This window comes from Brienomyrus brachyistius, chromosome 6 (assembly GCF_023856365.1).
Source record: "Brienomyrus brachyistius isolate T26 chromosome 6, BBRACH_0.4, whole genome shotgun sequence".
Classification (NCBI taxonomy): Eukaryota; Metazoa; Chordata; class Actinopteri; order Osteoglossiformes; family Mormyridae; genus Brienomyrus; species Brienomyrus brachyistius.
Genome location: NC_064538.1, coordinates 17,771,562 through 17,786,666, shown reverse-complemented (window position 1 = coordinate 17,786,666; position 15,105 = coordinate 17,771,562). Strand labels below are relative to the sequence as shown.

The following is a 15,105-nucleotide window of genomic DNA, read 5'->3' as shown; positions in this document are numbered from 1 at the left end:
ATTGTGACCTTGCAACATAATAGGTGTTCATGGTGTGTGCTGTCTGTTCAGAGGCACATTTGCATGATCAGAGCCACCACCGGTTTTGTAAGATTGTGTGGTTGCTGAGCGGGGGGGGGGGGGTCCTGTGCCCCTAGGATGGGTAAGCGCGTGAACCGAAGCACCCCTGATGTACTGTATATTGTTAACATAATGCGATATTAGTACTTTATTTTCCGTCTCGGAACACTTTTTTTCCATTATTTGTTTCCTGTCAGATTATATTTTGCGTAACACCGCTGCTCACACGTGCGCAGCAGCACTAACAACAGTGCGCGAATACTAAGGAAAGTAAGTACGTGCAGTTCATTGACGAAATTAAACTGCCTGCTGTTTTGTTGTAATACAATATAATCTTTTAACGGTTTGCGTGCTGGGCTACTACTATGCTGTCAAAACCAAATGCGCGTTAATGAAGAAATTGACATGTATGCAAATTACTTTAATACAGGTTTTATGTATTGATTTATAAATGTTCTGTATATTTACAGCATATCTATCATTCTTCCATCACCTCATCTGTTCGCGCAGTTTCGAATCTGTAGTTATGCAGTGATCTAGGGCAGGTTTCTTTGTTGCTTTGTACTGGCATACAGTTTGAGAAAAAAATGCCACCGCTCTCCACCACGCTTGGGCGAAAATATACTGTATTATATGAAGTCTGACTTAAATGACGAATGCGGGTACATGTCCTGTCATGTGAAGGGACCGGTGTGTGGCAAAACCGGCTAAGCCTATGTGATCAGAAGGTTACCGGATCGAGCTCTCTGGCCTCTACAGAAAAGTTACATGTGCTCTTGAGCGAAGACCTTAACTCCTACCTCCAGGGGCGCTGCACGCTGGCTGACCCTGTGCTGTGACCCCCAAGCTTGCTGTCACCTGCATACGTGTCTTTGAGTCACATGGAAAGTAAGACGGGATATGTGTAGTGAAGCGACTTTGTATTATTACTTGCCAATGGCAAATAAAGGATAATTGAATTTCATCCGAACACTTGGTTTGTAGGAAGCTGTACTGAAAATATACAGGGATGTGCGTGTCAAATTTGTTTTGTAATACAGATACTCCCCGGGTTACGGTGGTCCGTGTTACGATATTTTGACTTCACCATGGGAAAATGTTTATAACGTTCAGTACATTATTCAATAAATTATATGAGACATTCAGGACTTTTCTTTTAAAATTAGGCTTTGTGTTAATGATTTTTCCAAACTGTAGTATTCATAAACAGAACACGAAGTGTTCTAAGCATGTTTTGAATGTAGGTTAGGCTAAGCTATAATGTTTGTTAGGTTGGGTGTACCGTATTATGAATGCATTTTCGCTTTAAGACAATTTTATCAGAACTTAACCCCATTGTAACCAGGGAAGAGACTGTACTTGTTCTGTTTTTAGATATTTTTAATTTGACACCTTTAGTTTTACTATAAAATTTAAAATGTTTCTCACTAACCATAATCTGCAATAAAACTTTTTTTCAGGCAGTGATGCCAAGAAATAGGAAATCAGCAGCGACGAAGGACGTCAAGGGGGATGGTGTCCCCCCTAAGCAGAGGCGGACGGAGGAGCCCCCCAAAGACGTTCCTTCATGCCTTAATTTCGACAGTCCTTCCAGCCTCTTCCAAAGCCTGATAGCCCCTCTGGGAGTGGAGGAGTTTTTCCGGGATTATTGGGAGAAGAAGCCGCTGCACCTGCAACGCCACGACCCGGCCCTGGCAGCCTACTACCGCTCGCTCTTCCAACTCTCTGACCTGAAGGGGCTGTGCGGCCGAGGCCTGCAGTACCCTGCCGACGTCAACATCTGTCGCTGCGTCGACGGCAAGAGGAAGCCGGTGGCCAGAAGGGGGCGCGTGGTTTACAGCGAGCTGAAGAAGGAGTTCGACAAGAACAGGGTCACTATACAGTTCCACCAGCCGCAGCGCTTTCAGGTGAAAGATGGGGTGGCATCGACTTGCCATAGTGGAACGGGGAGCCCCCACCCCCATGCTCAGTTGGTTTCATCCTGCTGTTTCCGGTTCAGGATGAGCTGTGGAGGATCCAGGAGCAGCTGGAGTGCTTCTTCAAATCCTTGGTTGGCTCTAACGTCTACATAACGCCGCAGGAATCACAAGGGCTTCCCCCGCATTACGATGACATCGAGGTGAGTGGGGGGGGGGGGTTGAGTGGTCCTTTAAATATTCGGTCAGGAGTTGGGTATGACTCCACTCCCTGCGGGGGTGGTTTGTGTCTCTGCCTGTGGTCAGAAGGCCATCAGTTCGAATTCCATGCTTGGCAGAATTGTCACATCCCCTGAACAAGGCCCTTGTGCCCCTGAAAGATGCTCCGGGGGCACCAGATAAATGGCGAACCCTGAGCTCTGGCTATAAGCTTCTCAGCTGTGTGTTTGTGTATGTCTCAGTGCAGAGCGTGACGGGATATGCAAAAAGAAGCGTCTGTGTACCTGTACTCTAGAGCTGTGTCAATACTGCAATTAATCAATATTCAGTTTATCACAAATGTTCATTGTTGAATGGAAACCTTCCACGGATGTATTAATTCATTGCAGTACCATTTGGTACCGGCAGATGGCAGAATGTCAAATCTGCTATTTTACAAAAAAAATTTCAACACGTCATCTGATTAGTTAGGTTGTTAATGCCTGTTTATTAAACTTGGCTTGTTTTAAATAATAGTTTGAGTATTTCAATATTGGAGTTGTAACCATCAGGACACCAGGGTAATACCGTGATATTATGATGCATTGAATCGTGACACTGGTATTGTGATGTGTAGTGTATCATGAGCTAGTTTGCAATACTCAGCCGTGCTGTCCTCATCCTCATAGGAACCGCAAATAAAGTGCCATTTCATTGCAGGCTTTCGTCCTGCAGCTAGAGGGCGAGAAGCACTGGCGTCTCTACCAGCCCACGGTGCCCCTGGCGTGTGAGTACAGCCTGGAGCAGGAGGACCGCATTGGCAGGCCTACCCACGACATTGTGCTGAAGGTGAGCGACATGGCGCCCCCTGATGGGCGCAGGGCTCATTGCCGTATACACATGCATGTACAGTAAGATACAGTATGTGGTGGGTTCTCGCCCTGTCCTCGCAGCCCGGGGACCTTCTCTATTTCCCCAGGGGTATAATCCACCAGGCAGATACCCCAGCAGGGGTGGAATACTCCACTCACCTGACCATCAGCACCTATCAGAACATGTGCGTGAGTATGGTCTCCCAGCATGCTCGGCCGGACCGCATGCCGCAGGGCCCTAACTTCCGCCTCCTCCCTCCCTCCGATGGCATTCCAGGTCCTGGGGGGACTTCCTGCTGGACGTTCTCCCGGGCTTTCTGTTCGACTCCATGAAGAGTGACGTCGGCTTGAGGGAGGGCATTCCCAGGGAGCTGCTGACGGTCTGGCTATTCTCCGTATCCCATCCGCCCTCCATCACCTAACAACCCAACATGCTGCGTCTGACTGATGACTCAACAGGATGCTTTCCTGTGTCAGCTTGTATTTACATCAACGCTGATCTAGAAAAATCCCCTATTTCCAAATGTGATATTTTTTCCCCTCTCGCTTAGGCAGTGTTGTTATCTATGCAACTTAACTTTTAATCTCTCTATACAGCCATGGAAAAAATTGAGATAACTCTCTGTTTTTAAACAAATATGCATTTTTAAATCCTGGTGTGATCAAGGTTCTGCTGGCAAAAGGCCAAAATTTCTAAGACAGCAGGACACAAAACTAAGGTGAAGCAGGAGACACTGGGAACGACCAGCAACCCGCCAGATAAAAGGCAGAAGCCAGAGATGACCGTCAGCTTATCCGACAGTTTCTCATGAATCGTAGGATGACATCTAGTGACCTTCAAAAGGAAGTGCAGGTGTGAAGTGCACTGCTAGGACAGTCCGTATCAGGCTCCTAGAAGCAGGACTGAAGTCCCATAAAGCAAGGAAGAAGCCCTTCATTAATGAGAAGCCGGGAAGAACCAGACCGTGGCTCTTAGTTTTTTCCGCTCCTGTATATATTTTTAGATATTCTGTTTGACCATTATGTTTTGGGTTGGGTCTTCAGAAGAGTCATTGTCTTTTTTTTCTGTTTATGAAAATAACGTATATATAAGTTCTGCTATGGTGTGATCAGTCACAGTACGTATTATGAGGCCTCCGTGAGCTGCGATTTTGGCCATTTTGCAGATTCACGTCCTGCTGCTTTCGTGTTTGTGCGAGTGCATCATATCCAGGCTCCCACTCCCCATGCTCGGACAGCCCCGTGCAGGTCCGTCTGACTCAGCTATCCGAGCTAACCCCCTCTTGTGCTCCTCTCCTGCAGGGCGGCGCCTCGCGGGGCCCAGACACGGCCAGGCGGCTGTCGGGCCTTTTGCGGCAGCTGGCAGACCGGATGGAGCTGGGAGGCGAGCTACGCTCCGCCGAGATGCAGAGGGATTTCGTGGCCAGTCGGCTGCCGCCATACCTGCAGGAAGGCAATGACGTCTCACCAGGTGGGAGTTGGGGGGGATTGGGGAGGGTAAGCCCTGTTGCCATGGTGATAGACCTGCCTCACTGTATGTGTATATGTGTCATAGCTGGCAAGATGCCAGCACTGGAGGACAGGGTCAGTATGCGGTACAGGGACCATGTGCTGGTGACTGTGGAGCTCAGCCAGGAGAGAACGGTGAGTGCAGAGTCTCTCACCAGACCCGCCATTATTCATCTGAACATCAGCGTCAGCACTGACATGCCGTCTGTGCTTCTGGGTGGCCAGGATGAGCCCAGAGAGCTGGTGGTCTTTGTGCTGCACTCTCTGAGGAACAGCAGGAAGACGCACATGATGGGGGAGCAGGAGGAAGATGAGGATGACGATGAAGAGGGACAGGTAGCCCCTCTTTCACCAAGCCACGCCCATTTGCTGGAAGACGCCTTTATAATGATTTTAAAATGCAAACTGCTTCCACTCCCTCTCCCCCCAGGTGCAGCCTGGCAGCCAAGGCCTGCGCTTCCCCATCTCCCACCTGCAGGCCCTCCGGCAGCTGCAGAGCGCAGACTGCCTCCCGGTGGCCAGGCTGCAGCTGCAGCTCGACTCAGACAAGCTGAACCTGGCCATGGCCCTCTGGTCCGAGGGGCTGCTGCACGTGTGCTAGGCCTAATAAAATCCCCGCGACTGCCTTATCTGGTGTCAGCGGCATTGCATGATGGGAAATCATGCAGTAACGTGAATGTGGATGAGCTCAGGACCTCTGGGTTTGTGGCACAGTAACGTATTAAAGACCACAACTAGTACATAATGAATCTACTGCACTGTACCTGAGAGTAGTTCTATCTATTGTTAACTTAATGGTATCATTTTAAAAATTACTGAAAGGTGAAAAACAAAGTGTACCGTTTTGTGTTCTTCAGCAACAAATAATCACTCCAAACCAACACCTTGGTATTTCATCACTTTAATTACATTTTTAAAAATGGTACTCTTAAATGCACAAATTATTTCACACATACTGTACATTAATACATGTCTTTCTATAGACATTAATCACGTATTGAGATACTCCCGATCTGTGCCTGCATATAATTTGTTTATTTTATATATAATCATGTATTTTTAAATCCAGTGAAATGACCTGAAAATGCGCAAGATGTCTTGGGTTTACAGAGAAGAACTGAAATGCTGTTTTTTTTCCCCCCCTAAGACCCCTACAAGACACAGATTTCTGCATATTCTAGACGGATAAGGACACACGCGGAGTGTGGGGGGGTAGCTTATCACTCCTCGGGTCGTGGGTCGGACTCCTCGGTGGCGAGAGGCCTCCCCGAGGCTGAAAACGTCCATGAGTCTCGGGTAGTGCAAACGACATCCTGCTGTAACGCAGAAGGGAAGCGGAAAGAGACGCGGCCTGGTGCCGAATGGGGCAGCCCTCCGAGGTGCCGTTTTGTTTTTTTGGTTTCGAATCCATCGCTTCTTCCATTTGGGGTTTTGTCTGGACAGCTAGAGATATACCCCCCCCCCCATTTAAATAAAATGTGCAGTTTTAGACACTGGACTCTTAAACGTACACTTTACTGTGACCTGAGATTATACAGAGGATAGATGAGATTTACACGAATGCCCCTTGCTTCTGGGGTTTTCTGCGGGGAGGGGGGCTGCAGCTAGTCGGTGGTGCGGCCCCCTCCAGGCCCCTTGCACCAGACGGCTGTTTTCAGCAGGGGGCAATATCAGTCACTTGGCCCCGGTGCTCCCAATTCACACCACCTCTATGTCCCAGTACTGCGTCTCCCGATCGGCCGTGAAGTCAGTGGTGACCAGGTGGTCCCTGTCCAGCTCACTTCCTCCTGCCAATAGGGGAGAAGGATCCTTCAGAAACAGCATCATAATGATGGCACCAAGTGTGAACCGATTGGTCCAGGCGCAGTTAGTAGAAACAAGCACTTCAGTGCGGTACAGGCTTCTAGTACGCGTAGTAATCAGCAAGTATAGATGCTTCGGGGGGTGAAATATCGGCTCAGTGCAATGTTGCCTCATGTCTCCAGGACTGGGGATCAGAATCTGGTCTTTGCTCTGTATGTGTGGAGTTTATGTTCTCCCTGTAACACGTGGGTCTCCTCTAATTTTCCTATAGTGTATGATCGTGAGCATGTCTCATGTGATGGATGGGCATCTCATCCAGGCTGGACCCCAGTACTATGCCCTATGCCAGGCCCCCCTGTGACCACGATCAGGATAGAAGATGGACAGGCAGTGGTCAGTTTAAAATGTGACATTGACAGTTTAATTGTGTAACCATCAGCTTCTGCATAAAGCCATCTCCGTTTGCGACTTCCTCTTTAAACATAATCCATCACCTTGAATTTCTGCTACAGCTAATCACCCCCACCTAACCCAAAGCCATGCGTCTCCCGAGCTCTGACTGCATCACGGGCATCTCACAGTGGGACGGATGGTGTAATTTTACCCATGTAAAAATATGACAGACGGAACCGGAGTTTGACAATGACAGATTTTATAAATGTTAAATATTAGTGTTGCCTACAAACTTGCATGTACCACAAGAGATCTAGAAAGTTCATTGTAGTCACTGAAGTGGGTATCAGAATCAGGTTAATTTGTTTCCAGCAGTTGGTGTCTCTCTGGTACATTAATTTATAATGGACCAAAGGGAATAAAATGTATAATATAATGCAGAAGAATAAAAAAAAAACAATGATCAGTACAAAAACAGTAGGAATCTGGCATCCCTATCTTTGGACCCCTAATTCAGTGCCCCTCAGCCCTGTCCTCTGGGACTCCCACGTAGGGAGCTGGGAGGGAACAAAAACGTGGACTGTCTGCATCCCCAAGGAGAGAGTTAAGAAACGCTGCCCTAATTAGCCGAAGTGAAACTTGGGCCATGTGGGCAGAATGCTGGTTTTCACCACTAGGTGGACTCATTCAGCCGCACTGATCATCTGTCTCAGAGAATCTGAAACTGACCTGTTATTGTTCTTCGCAGTTTTCTTGAAGCATCCATTTATACATGTATAAAAAAAAGTTGATAAGACGTCCTGAATTCAATTTACTCTGCCTGCTAGCTGCAAATGGCATGAAAATACATAAGAACGATAAACAGAAATCGGTGGTTATAAACATCAGCTCTGTATTCTACACATTTTACCAGATGCTGTTATCCAAAGTGACAGCGTTTTTTTTTTTTTTTTTTTTTTTTTTTAATAAGCAGCATCAGACAGTCGCAGGAGCAATTGGGGTCTTGTTCTGGGGCACATCGGTTACATCATTCTGCTGACCCTGGGATTTGAACCAGCAACCTTCCGATCATGGACACAGCATCCTAATCCACTGGACAAAATACCTTTTTGTACCAAGCGAAGGTGCACCGGTAGCCCCTAAGGCCACCCTGTGAGGCTCACCTTTGATGTCCAGGACGAGGTTGTGGTCGAGATGAGAGGAAATGGTTCCGTTCTCATTAAGACTCCACTTCTGGTGCTGCCGGCCGACTTGGGGCCACAAGGCCACTCGGGCTCCTGGTGACGCCCTCCCACCAACCACAGACAGACACATTTTCCCAACCTACAGAAGCAGCACACACAGCCTGAACACTGCCGAGCATCTTCATGTGGCCAAAAATAATAAACCTTCACAGTAAATAACTAAATACTACTCTGTTTTAATTTGACCTTTAACGTTTTAACCTGACCTTGACCCCTTAATTTATTTTTTTTAGTACTTTGCATTTATAAATTGTAAACTTATACATGTTGGAAAACAAAAACCACAGCAAGACGCATAGGGCAGTCAAAGACAGCAGCTGCACTAAGTTTCTGATTGGATCTTCACTATAAATAGCAGCAAATTACAGCAGGGGTCTATTTTGGGTGCACTAAATGTTTGAAGGAAAATGGCAGAGCGATAAAGAGAGAGGACTGAAACGGCTGCACCCAGGTATACGGCTCGGGCCATCTCAGCTCTCCTTGGTCTCAAACCTTAGATTAGTTACCTTAGATTTGAGCATCCCCCCGGTGAAGACCCAGAGCTGGGTGTCCAGGCCACAGGCGGGACTGAGGGATGCGGTGCCGGGAGCCGGCCCCCCAAATGTGCCCTCTGCTGTCAGCACAGAGCTGAGGGCACGGTTTCTGAGCCGGACATACATCTTGGGCTATAGAGCGAGAGTCAACAAAACTTCACGATCCGTGCTGTTTAACAGATGTTCAAACATGCATTAGCTTGATGTTTTAAGGGTATGATTCTGCATGGGTTCAAATCCCAGATGAGCCCCTGCTGGGAAAGTCACCGGTTTGAATCTAGTGCTCACCTCGAACAAGGCCCTTAACTCCCAACTGCTCAAGGGGCAATCTGGCCGAGCTCTCTCAAATAATTATATTGATTTGGACAAAAGCTTCTGCTAAATAAATCAAAACGCACAACACCATTCAGCTATTCTTAAGAACAAAATTCTAGTGTTGGGATTTGAGGGGGTTACCTTCAACCATCACAAAAAAAAAAAAGTCATTTTTCCTGATAGCAGAGGGGACAGCGCCCCCCCCTTGTGACAGCACGGTGAGCTGGTGCCCCCTACGCTTTCAGCAGAGTGTAAAGCACCGTGTCCCCATTCCAGCTATGGCCTCGTTGCCGGCTGAGATCTACGCTACTTGTCGAAGACGTGCCTGCCGCAGGGTCTTGTTTGCCACCGACAAATATAAATATCTTTCTGGGAAGCCCACTTTTATCGCCGCCCCGCAGTCCAATCCCACGCGCACGGATTTCAGCATTCTGATACATGGTAATGAGCCGGGGCCCGCAATTCCAGGCCCGGCGGTGTGACTGGGGGAGAGAGATAAGGCGACGATGACTCGAGCCTCCTGGCGGGAGCAGGCTCACACGCGGACACGTGCACAAGATGCGTAAATAAATAAATAAACAGGCATATTTGTGCAGACAAGGCACGGAAAAGACTGGCGATGGACGCCGCGGCTCCCATTCTGCCTAGTTTCTATGGTCCATCCCACTCTCGCCACAGAAATGGGAAACCGTGCGAGACAATGAACGAGACAGGGGCCCTGGGCCCAGCTGGAAGCTGACTGGACCCCAGAGTGCCCCCTGCCCAGTCACTCACCGATTCAAAATATATCATTGGCTCATGATAACATTTTTATGAATTATGGCCCCTCTTATGCCCCCCCCACCTTAAAATAAGTTTCTGAATCGCCCCTGGGAGCGGGAAGCTTTGACTGCCCAGTTTCCATGAGGCAGGATTTTGGGTCCGTTTGAGACACTGACCTGGGTTGCTTCCCGCTCATGGTTTGACAGACTGACCCCTGACCCAGATCCATCCGCGTGTGCTGGCAGTTAACCTGGGTGCGCGGACGGTCAGAGCAAACGCAGGGTGACTAACACCAAATAACGCAGTGTAATGTGGAGCCAGTTAAACACACAGCACCCCCCCCCCCTCCGTATCACCCTGCAGAGGCTGACGTATAAAAGGCCTCCGCCAGAGGACATATTTTTAGCCCTGCTTCTTGTTTCCTTCAAGCGCAGATATTGTCAGCAACAGAGGAGCGTGGTGTAGTGGGGGGCGTTCGGCAAACAGTCAGGACACCTTTCTGTGTGGGGCGTCCTACCTGTCTCAGCACATGCAGGGAGCCCACAGTGTCCCAGCCACTGTCCCTCCCCCATGAGGGGATATCCCCGGGACGCAGGAGCATCTGGCGCCCCTTGAAGCCGGCGTACTCGTATACCACCCACCTGGGGAGGGGGGACAGTCACAGACGGAGCATGAGGCACAGACCTCCAACAAAGGGATACTTCAAACGTAAAGACTTTCATACCAACTGCTAATTTTTCGTGTCCTAATCGCGAGAAATAACAGCAGGCTAAATAGGCAGGCCGCTGTTGGAATACATCACACAGACATCGGGGGAATGTCAAATCAATATTCAGTAGCAATGTGGAGATGCTTTGCCGATGGATTTTCAAGCATCGCGGAAATATCATGCCAATGCATGTGTGTGGTCTGGGTAGTTATACTAGTTTAGTGTTGCTGCTGTGACACAGTGTGAAACAGCTGTCAAATTTTATCTATCACTGTACTTAATATTACCCATTTACTGTACCAGCAAAAGGTCAGATAACGTTAGATCATAAACAGAATATTAGGGGAATAGGGCTGCATTTGTCCTTTAAAATTTTCACGCAAGATAAAAGTAACGAGTAACGACCCCATTTACATTTCAGTAGTTTTAATTGCATTAATTGAAAAGGTAGTTACATTATTCTTTACAGCCAAAAGTAGTGGAATTACAGTGATGCATTAACAAGAAGAAGAAGAAATCTACCTAAAGTTACTAAGCAGTTGTCAGACGGGGTCAACTCACGTTCCACTGTTGACCCGGACGGACTGAGTGAAGAAGCCGTCCAGACGTTCCACGGACGTCACGACAACCATCTCCAGGCCCTCGAAGGAATCCAAGGAATAGAGGCTGATGGATGGGTCTGAGAAGCTCTGCAGAGCGCAGACAGAGGCGGTTAGGGAGCTCCACCTTCTTACAGATGTGAAGAGGGACAGGTGTTGGCAGGACCCATGTGCCTCACTGCGGCGAGCCGTTGATGGCTACAGAGCGGACAGCAGGTCAGAGAGACTCACGTATGGGATGGGCTTCAGAGACCTGATGGACGTGGTCACAGAGCCACAGGAAATGAGGTCAGGGTAAAGGCCCTCCCCCAGGACGAACTGGCTTCCGGAACACCCCTCTTCATCGAAGAGAATCCAGCTGCGTACATCATCCCCACAGAAGCCCGTCAATTATGTAGTTTAAAAAGAAAAGAAAAAAGAAAAACGACTAAGAGCCCCAGTTCCGACGGAGAGAACACAGCGGACTGAGCAAAATAAACAAGAGTACATCCTGCTGGAGTCAGCACTCTGGGAGGGGGAGTCCCGGGGGCGTCCCGGTGACACCGCACTTGGGGGCCGGGGACTCTGCCCACCTGCCTCTGATCACCCTGAAGGACATGGCAGCCTGGGGGGTCAGGGTCACTTCTTCATGCTTGTACTCCCGGCTCTCCCCCCGGCAGCGGGGCTGGCTGTAAGCCCGGATCTGCAGCGGGAAAGTGCAGGAAGTTCTTCACGCATGTTCTCAATGTCGTTTATAAAATGCACATCAGCTCACGAAACTCAGCAATGCCCCATCACCCCAACAGTCTTTTGTTCCAGCTCCCCCATAACTGGAAAAAGCACATGCTAATAGATGTAAGACTACCAGCTCACCCAGTTAAAAAAAAAAAAAAAAAAAAAAAAAAAAATTCCATAACACCCAGAACATATTCCTGTGAACATGCAAAAGTGTTGGCCAGATAAATAAGTGTAAATTGCGTCAATTTTGGTCTTTTCTTCAAAAGGTTACGACCAGCAATAAATATCCAGTGCCTGAGAGATGAATTTGTTGGCGATCTAAATCTTACCAAAAATGGGGGTTCCCCACTGGACCAGAGCTCCTGCAACAACACGGGGGGGGGGGGGGAGGGTGGGTGGAAGCACACATAAATCCTGGTGTGACACTTTCAGGATACGGAAAAGGCCTCCCCAGCCAAGGAACAGCATCCCCGAAGAAGCCAACACCTGCTGGAAATATCTAGCTTGGCTCAAAACCTGTTTGACGGAGGTTCAATCAAAGCGTAAGAGGCCTAAAGCCTGGAATACATTTTGGTCGATTTAGCATGAATCTGCATTGAAGCTAGCTGGCCCAACGAGCTTTCCGATTGGGCTGCAAGTCAACAGTCACCTCTAGTTCTGCCGGTGTGTTCCAGCGTAATTCTATTGAGTTGATGGGAGGGGATGGGAACCAATGATTCAACGGCCTTGGTTGGTGTGATATCTTACCCAGCTAAGAGGCCTAAGAAATGTGGCCACCCCCACCTCTTCATGTGGACTGTTCCATTGGCTGGGTAAAGGCCCAACTCAGACGAGTACACAGTAAGTAGATGGGGGGGGGACTCACCTGACGTATTGGCCGGATGGACAAGGCGGGGCCGCTGACGCCTCCCCAGTTCAGGCTGCCTGTGTAGGTGCCCTTCTCCAGGACGTGCTGTTCACCGCAGAAGAATCGCCGACTGTACGCCACCCATCTGCAACCCGAGCACATTGCTGATCACTGGCCGGCTCCAGTTTCCCTGCAGTGTTCCCAACCCGACAGACCCTGGCTGGCTTTACGATATATGGATTCCGGTAAATGGTAACGTGTCACGGTCACTAGCTCTCAAAAACATAGGGTGAAACCAGAAAAAGACCAGGCTGGGAGAGTTGAGCGGGGGTGTCCGTAGACAGAGAGGGGCGCTGTGCTGTGGTTGTTTTGGGGGCGGGGTAGGGGGGTGTCGGATGGCCACCCAGCCATGGTTCTGTTAGCTTTGCGGTGACCCCAGCTGAGCTCAAATTCCAAGCGATAAGCTGAGACTTTCAGCACTCACAGTCCGCTAATGACGCAGATGGATGAGGTCCCCCTGGCTGGTCCCACTGGCTGGAGGTCCGGGACGTCCGAGTCCACAATGTTCGTCTCCATGGCACTGGGAACATCAAATCCCTTCCGCAGCGAGACAGAGGGCTCGATGAAATCCTGCAGACACAGCAATCGCAGGGATGATTTGGGTACAGCCTGTCTGAAATGCTCCGATTAAGTACAGGGCATCGATCATTGGAATGCTGAACAGAATGACGCAGTCATTCACAATGACGCAGTCATTTATACAGAATTCCTGCCAGATGTGCGGTGACCAATTCAACAAGAATGAATAAGTTGTCTAAGTGTTAGATGAAGGCAGCCGGGGGTGTCCTGAGGTGGGGGCAGGGGCAAGTGACACAGTCACTCCTATCACCATGGTCCTAGTCCTGCTAATATAAAACTAATCCACAGTTACACCACAGGACTTAAAGATGCCATCCCAAAGTGACAATATTACCAATAACAAGGTGCAGTTTTCGCAGTTAAAATTGATATAATCACCGAGCTTAATAACACATCAGTGAATTATTTATCTAACCACTATAAGCCTGATGAAGAAAGAAAACAATGATTAAAGCCTTCCTGAATAATCCAACTCTCCTAAAATTAAACGGTGGACAAATCATACATTAGATACCCCATTAATGGCAAAATTATGTGAGGGAACGATTAATCAAATGTCAAATAATAAATCTCCAGTTGCCTCTTTAAATATTTCCGATCAAATATTTGACCACTATTTACTAAAAGATACTTTATTTGCTATTAATACCAATACGAGTACAGGCTTACATTTTCACATATCCCATCATGCTCTCCGGTGAGACGCACAGACACAGGTGAGCGCGAAGCTCTGGGGTCAGAGCACAGAGTCAGGCATTTATCTGGCTCACTGGGAGCGCTTTTTGGGGTTAGGGTCCTCGCTCAGCAGCCAGACGGTGATATGATCACTCTGCCAGCCACGGGATCCGAACTGGCGACCTTCCAGATACGAGCATGGATTCCTAACCCACACCCGCCCTGTAAACTACAGAAACAGAAATAAAAGCCTGGTAACTTGTTCCCCCGCATGCGAGTATGACCTCAGTACCGAAGAACAAATCCTCTGTTCAAGCTACCACCCAGTATTATTAATCAAAGTAGAAGTAATTAGCAATCCGGCTCGACTGTCGTCTCAGATTTCATCCGACCACACCAGACTGGCTTTATTAAAGGTAGTTGCTCCTGAAACAACACACGTCTATTAAACCTCCTGAAAAACAGAGCAACATAAATACTATTATAGTATTGATGGATGCAGATAAAGCACATAATCCGTCTGTTTTTGGGACAAATTGGGACGCTGGTTTGCAGAAGCCGCACCTTCCATTCACTATAGCGAACATCACCAGGGCACCGAGATCTAGTCCAAAAAACAGAAAACTTATATTTATTTTATTTAGCAGAAGCTTTTGTGCAAAGCGACATACAGGTGAGGAAAATAGCACTTTATAAACATACGGATGTCAAGGAGTCAATACGGCGTAAGAGCAGCTGTGCTGAGCTTCCAGTGAAGGCCCAGTTATGAGTGTATGCAGCACTGACGTAGGACCTACACAACGTCTCCCAAACAAAGCAACTGTTCAAATCAGCAGAAAGTGCAGCATTAACATTCAGGGAGCATGGAGTGGTGTAGGATAATAGAGGTATTCCTGGAACAGACTGGTCCTCCACGGTTTCTTAAAAGGCAAGTTGAACCTTCCATACATGCGGCTGTCCAGAATGACTAGATTACACATGGTCAATTATTTACTTGCAATGACTCCAGCACATCCCACCACTAACTGCTTTAATAGATTGGACAGCTTAACCACAAAATTATCCTGAAGTACGGGAAAAAAACACACATGATAAATTATCAAAATAACAAAAACATCAAAATTATGGAGCACCAAACTTTCTCTGTTACTCTCTAACAAACCAATGGACACACGGAAACCAATATCACATGTACAGATATAAATATTCATGACCTATTTTTCATGTCTCGGCAAAAAACATCATAAACTTTAATTACACTATTATGACAATTCTGAGAGCCTGGAAATCCAACACGCCAGCAAACCCAGACTT

At 48.0% G+C, this 15,105-nt stretch overlaps 2 protein-coding genes across 6 annotated transcripts in view; one reads left to right on the top strand and one right to left on the bottom strand.

The window, feature by feature from the left end:
• Positions 1 to 180: 180 nt before the first annotated feature.
• riox2 (ribosomal oxygenase 2) lies at positions 181 to 5,436 on the top strand. Of its 5 annotated transcripts, XM_049016199.1 has the most exons (10): positions 186 to 330; positions 1,521 to 1,967; positions 2,060 to 2,179; positions 2,895 to 3,023; positions 3,128 to 3,231; positions 3,324 to 3,426; positions 4,349 to 4,517; positions 4,602 to 4,690; positions 4,781 to 4,891; positions 4,986 to 5,436. In XM_049016199.1, the coding sequence occupies exons 2-10, from the start codon at positions 1,527 to 1,529 to the stop codon at positions 5,154 to 5,156; spliced, it is 1,437 nt and encodes a 478-aa protein (XP_048872156.1). In that variant the 5' UTR covers positions 186 to 330; positions 1,521 to 1,526; the 3' UTR covers positions 5,157 to 5,436. The 5 variants fall into 5 exon arrangements, with proteins under 5 accessions (XP_048872153.1, XP_048872152.1, XP_048872156.1 ...); XM_049016196.1 differs by having other exon boundaries at positions 181 to 334; positions 4,349 to 4,690; XM_049016195.1 differs by having other exon boundaries at positions 182 to 330; positions 4,349 to 4,690.
• Positions 5,437 to 5,440: 4 nt separating this feature from the next.
• The window catches only part of LOC125744416 (uncharacterized), a 35,817-nt gene continuing 26,152 nt past the window's right edge, over positions 5,441 to 15,105 (bottom strand). Inside the window, exons 13-22 of the mRNA XM_049016187.1 lie at positions 12,962 to 13,107; positions 12,496 to 12,622; positions 11,960 to 11,992; positions 11,486 to 11,595; positions 11,145 to 11,271; positions 10,876 to 11,003; positions 10,123 to 10,246; positions 8,502 to 8,660; positions 7,915 to 8,074; positions 5,441 to 6,342 (exon numbers count right to left, since the gene is read on the bottom strand). Coding sequence (XP_048872144.1) covers positions 6,254 to 6,342; positions 7,915 to 8,074; positions 8,502 to 8,660; positions 10,123 to 10,246; positions 10,876 to 11,003; positions 11,145 to 11,271; positions 11,486 to 11,595; positions 11,960 to 11,992; positions 12,496 to 12,622; positions 12,962 to 13,107 — 1,203 coding nt within the window. The 3' untranslated portion in view covers positions 5,441 to 6,253. The remainder of the gene's footprint in view (positions 6,343 to 7,914; positions 8,075 to 8,501; positions 8,661 to 10,122; positions 10,247 to 10,875; positions 11,004 to 11,144; positions 11,272 to 11,485; positions 11,596 to 11,959; positions 11,993 to 12,495; positions 12,623 to 12,961; positions 13,108 to 15,105) is intronic.

Bases quoted from the DNA above. Each gene is read 5' to 3' on its own strand.
- riox2 (XM_049016196.1), top strand. From the start codon at position 1,527: ATGCCAAGAAATAGGAAATCAGCAGCGACGAAGGACGTCAAGGGGGAT. The intron at 3,427-4,348 runs GTCTGGCTATTC...CCTCTCCTGCAG, and splicing joins TTCCCAGGGAGCTGCTGACG to GGCGGCGCCTCGCGGGGCCC. The intron at 4,691-4,780 runs GTGAGTGCAGAG...CTGGGTGGCCAG, and splicing joins AGCTCAGCCAGGAGAGAACG to GATGAGCCCAGAGAGCTGGT.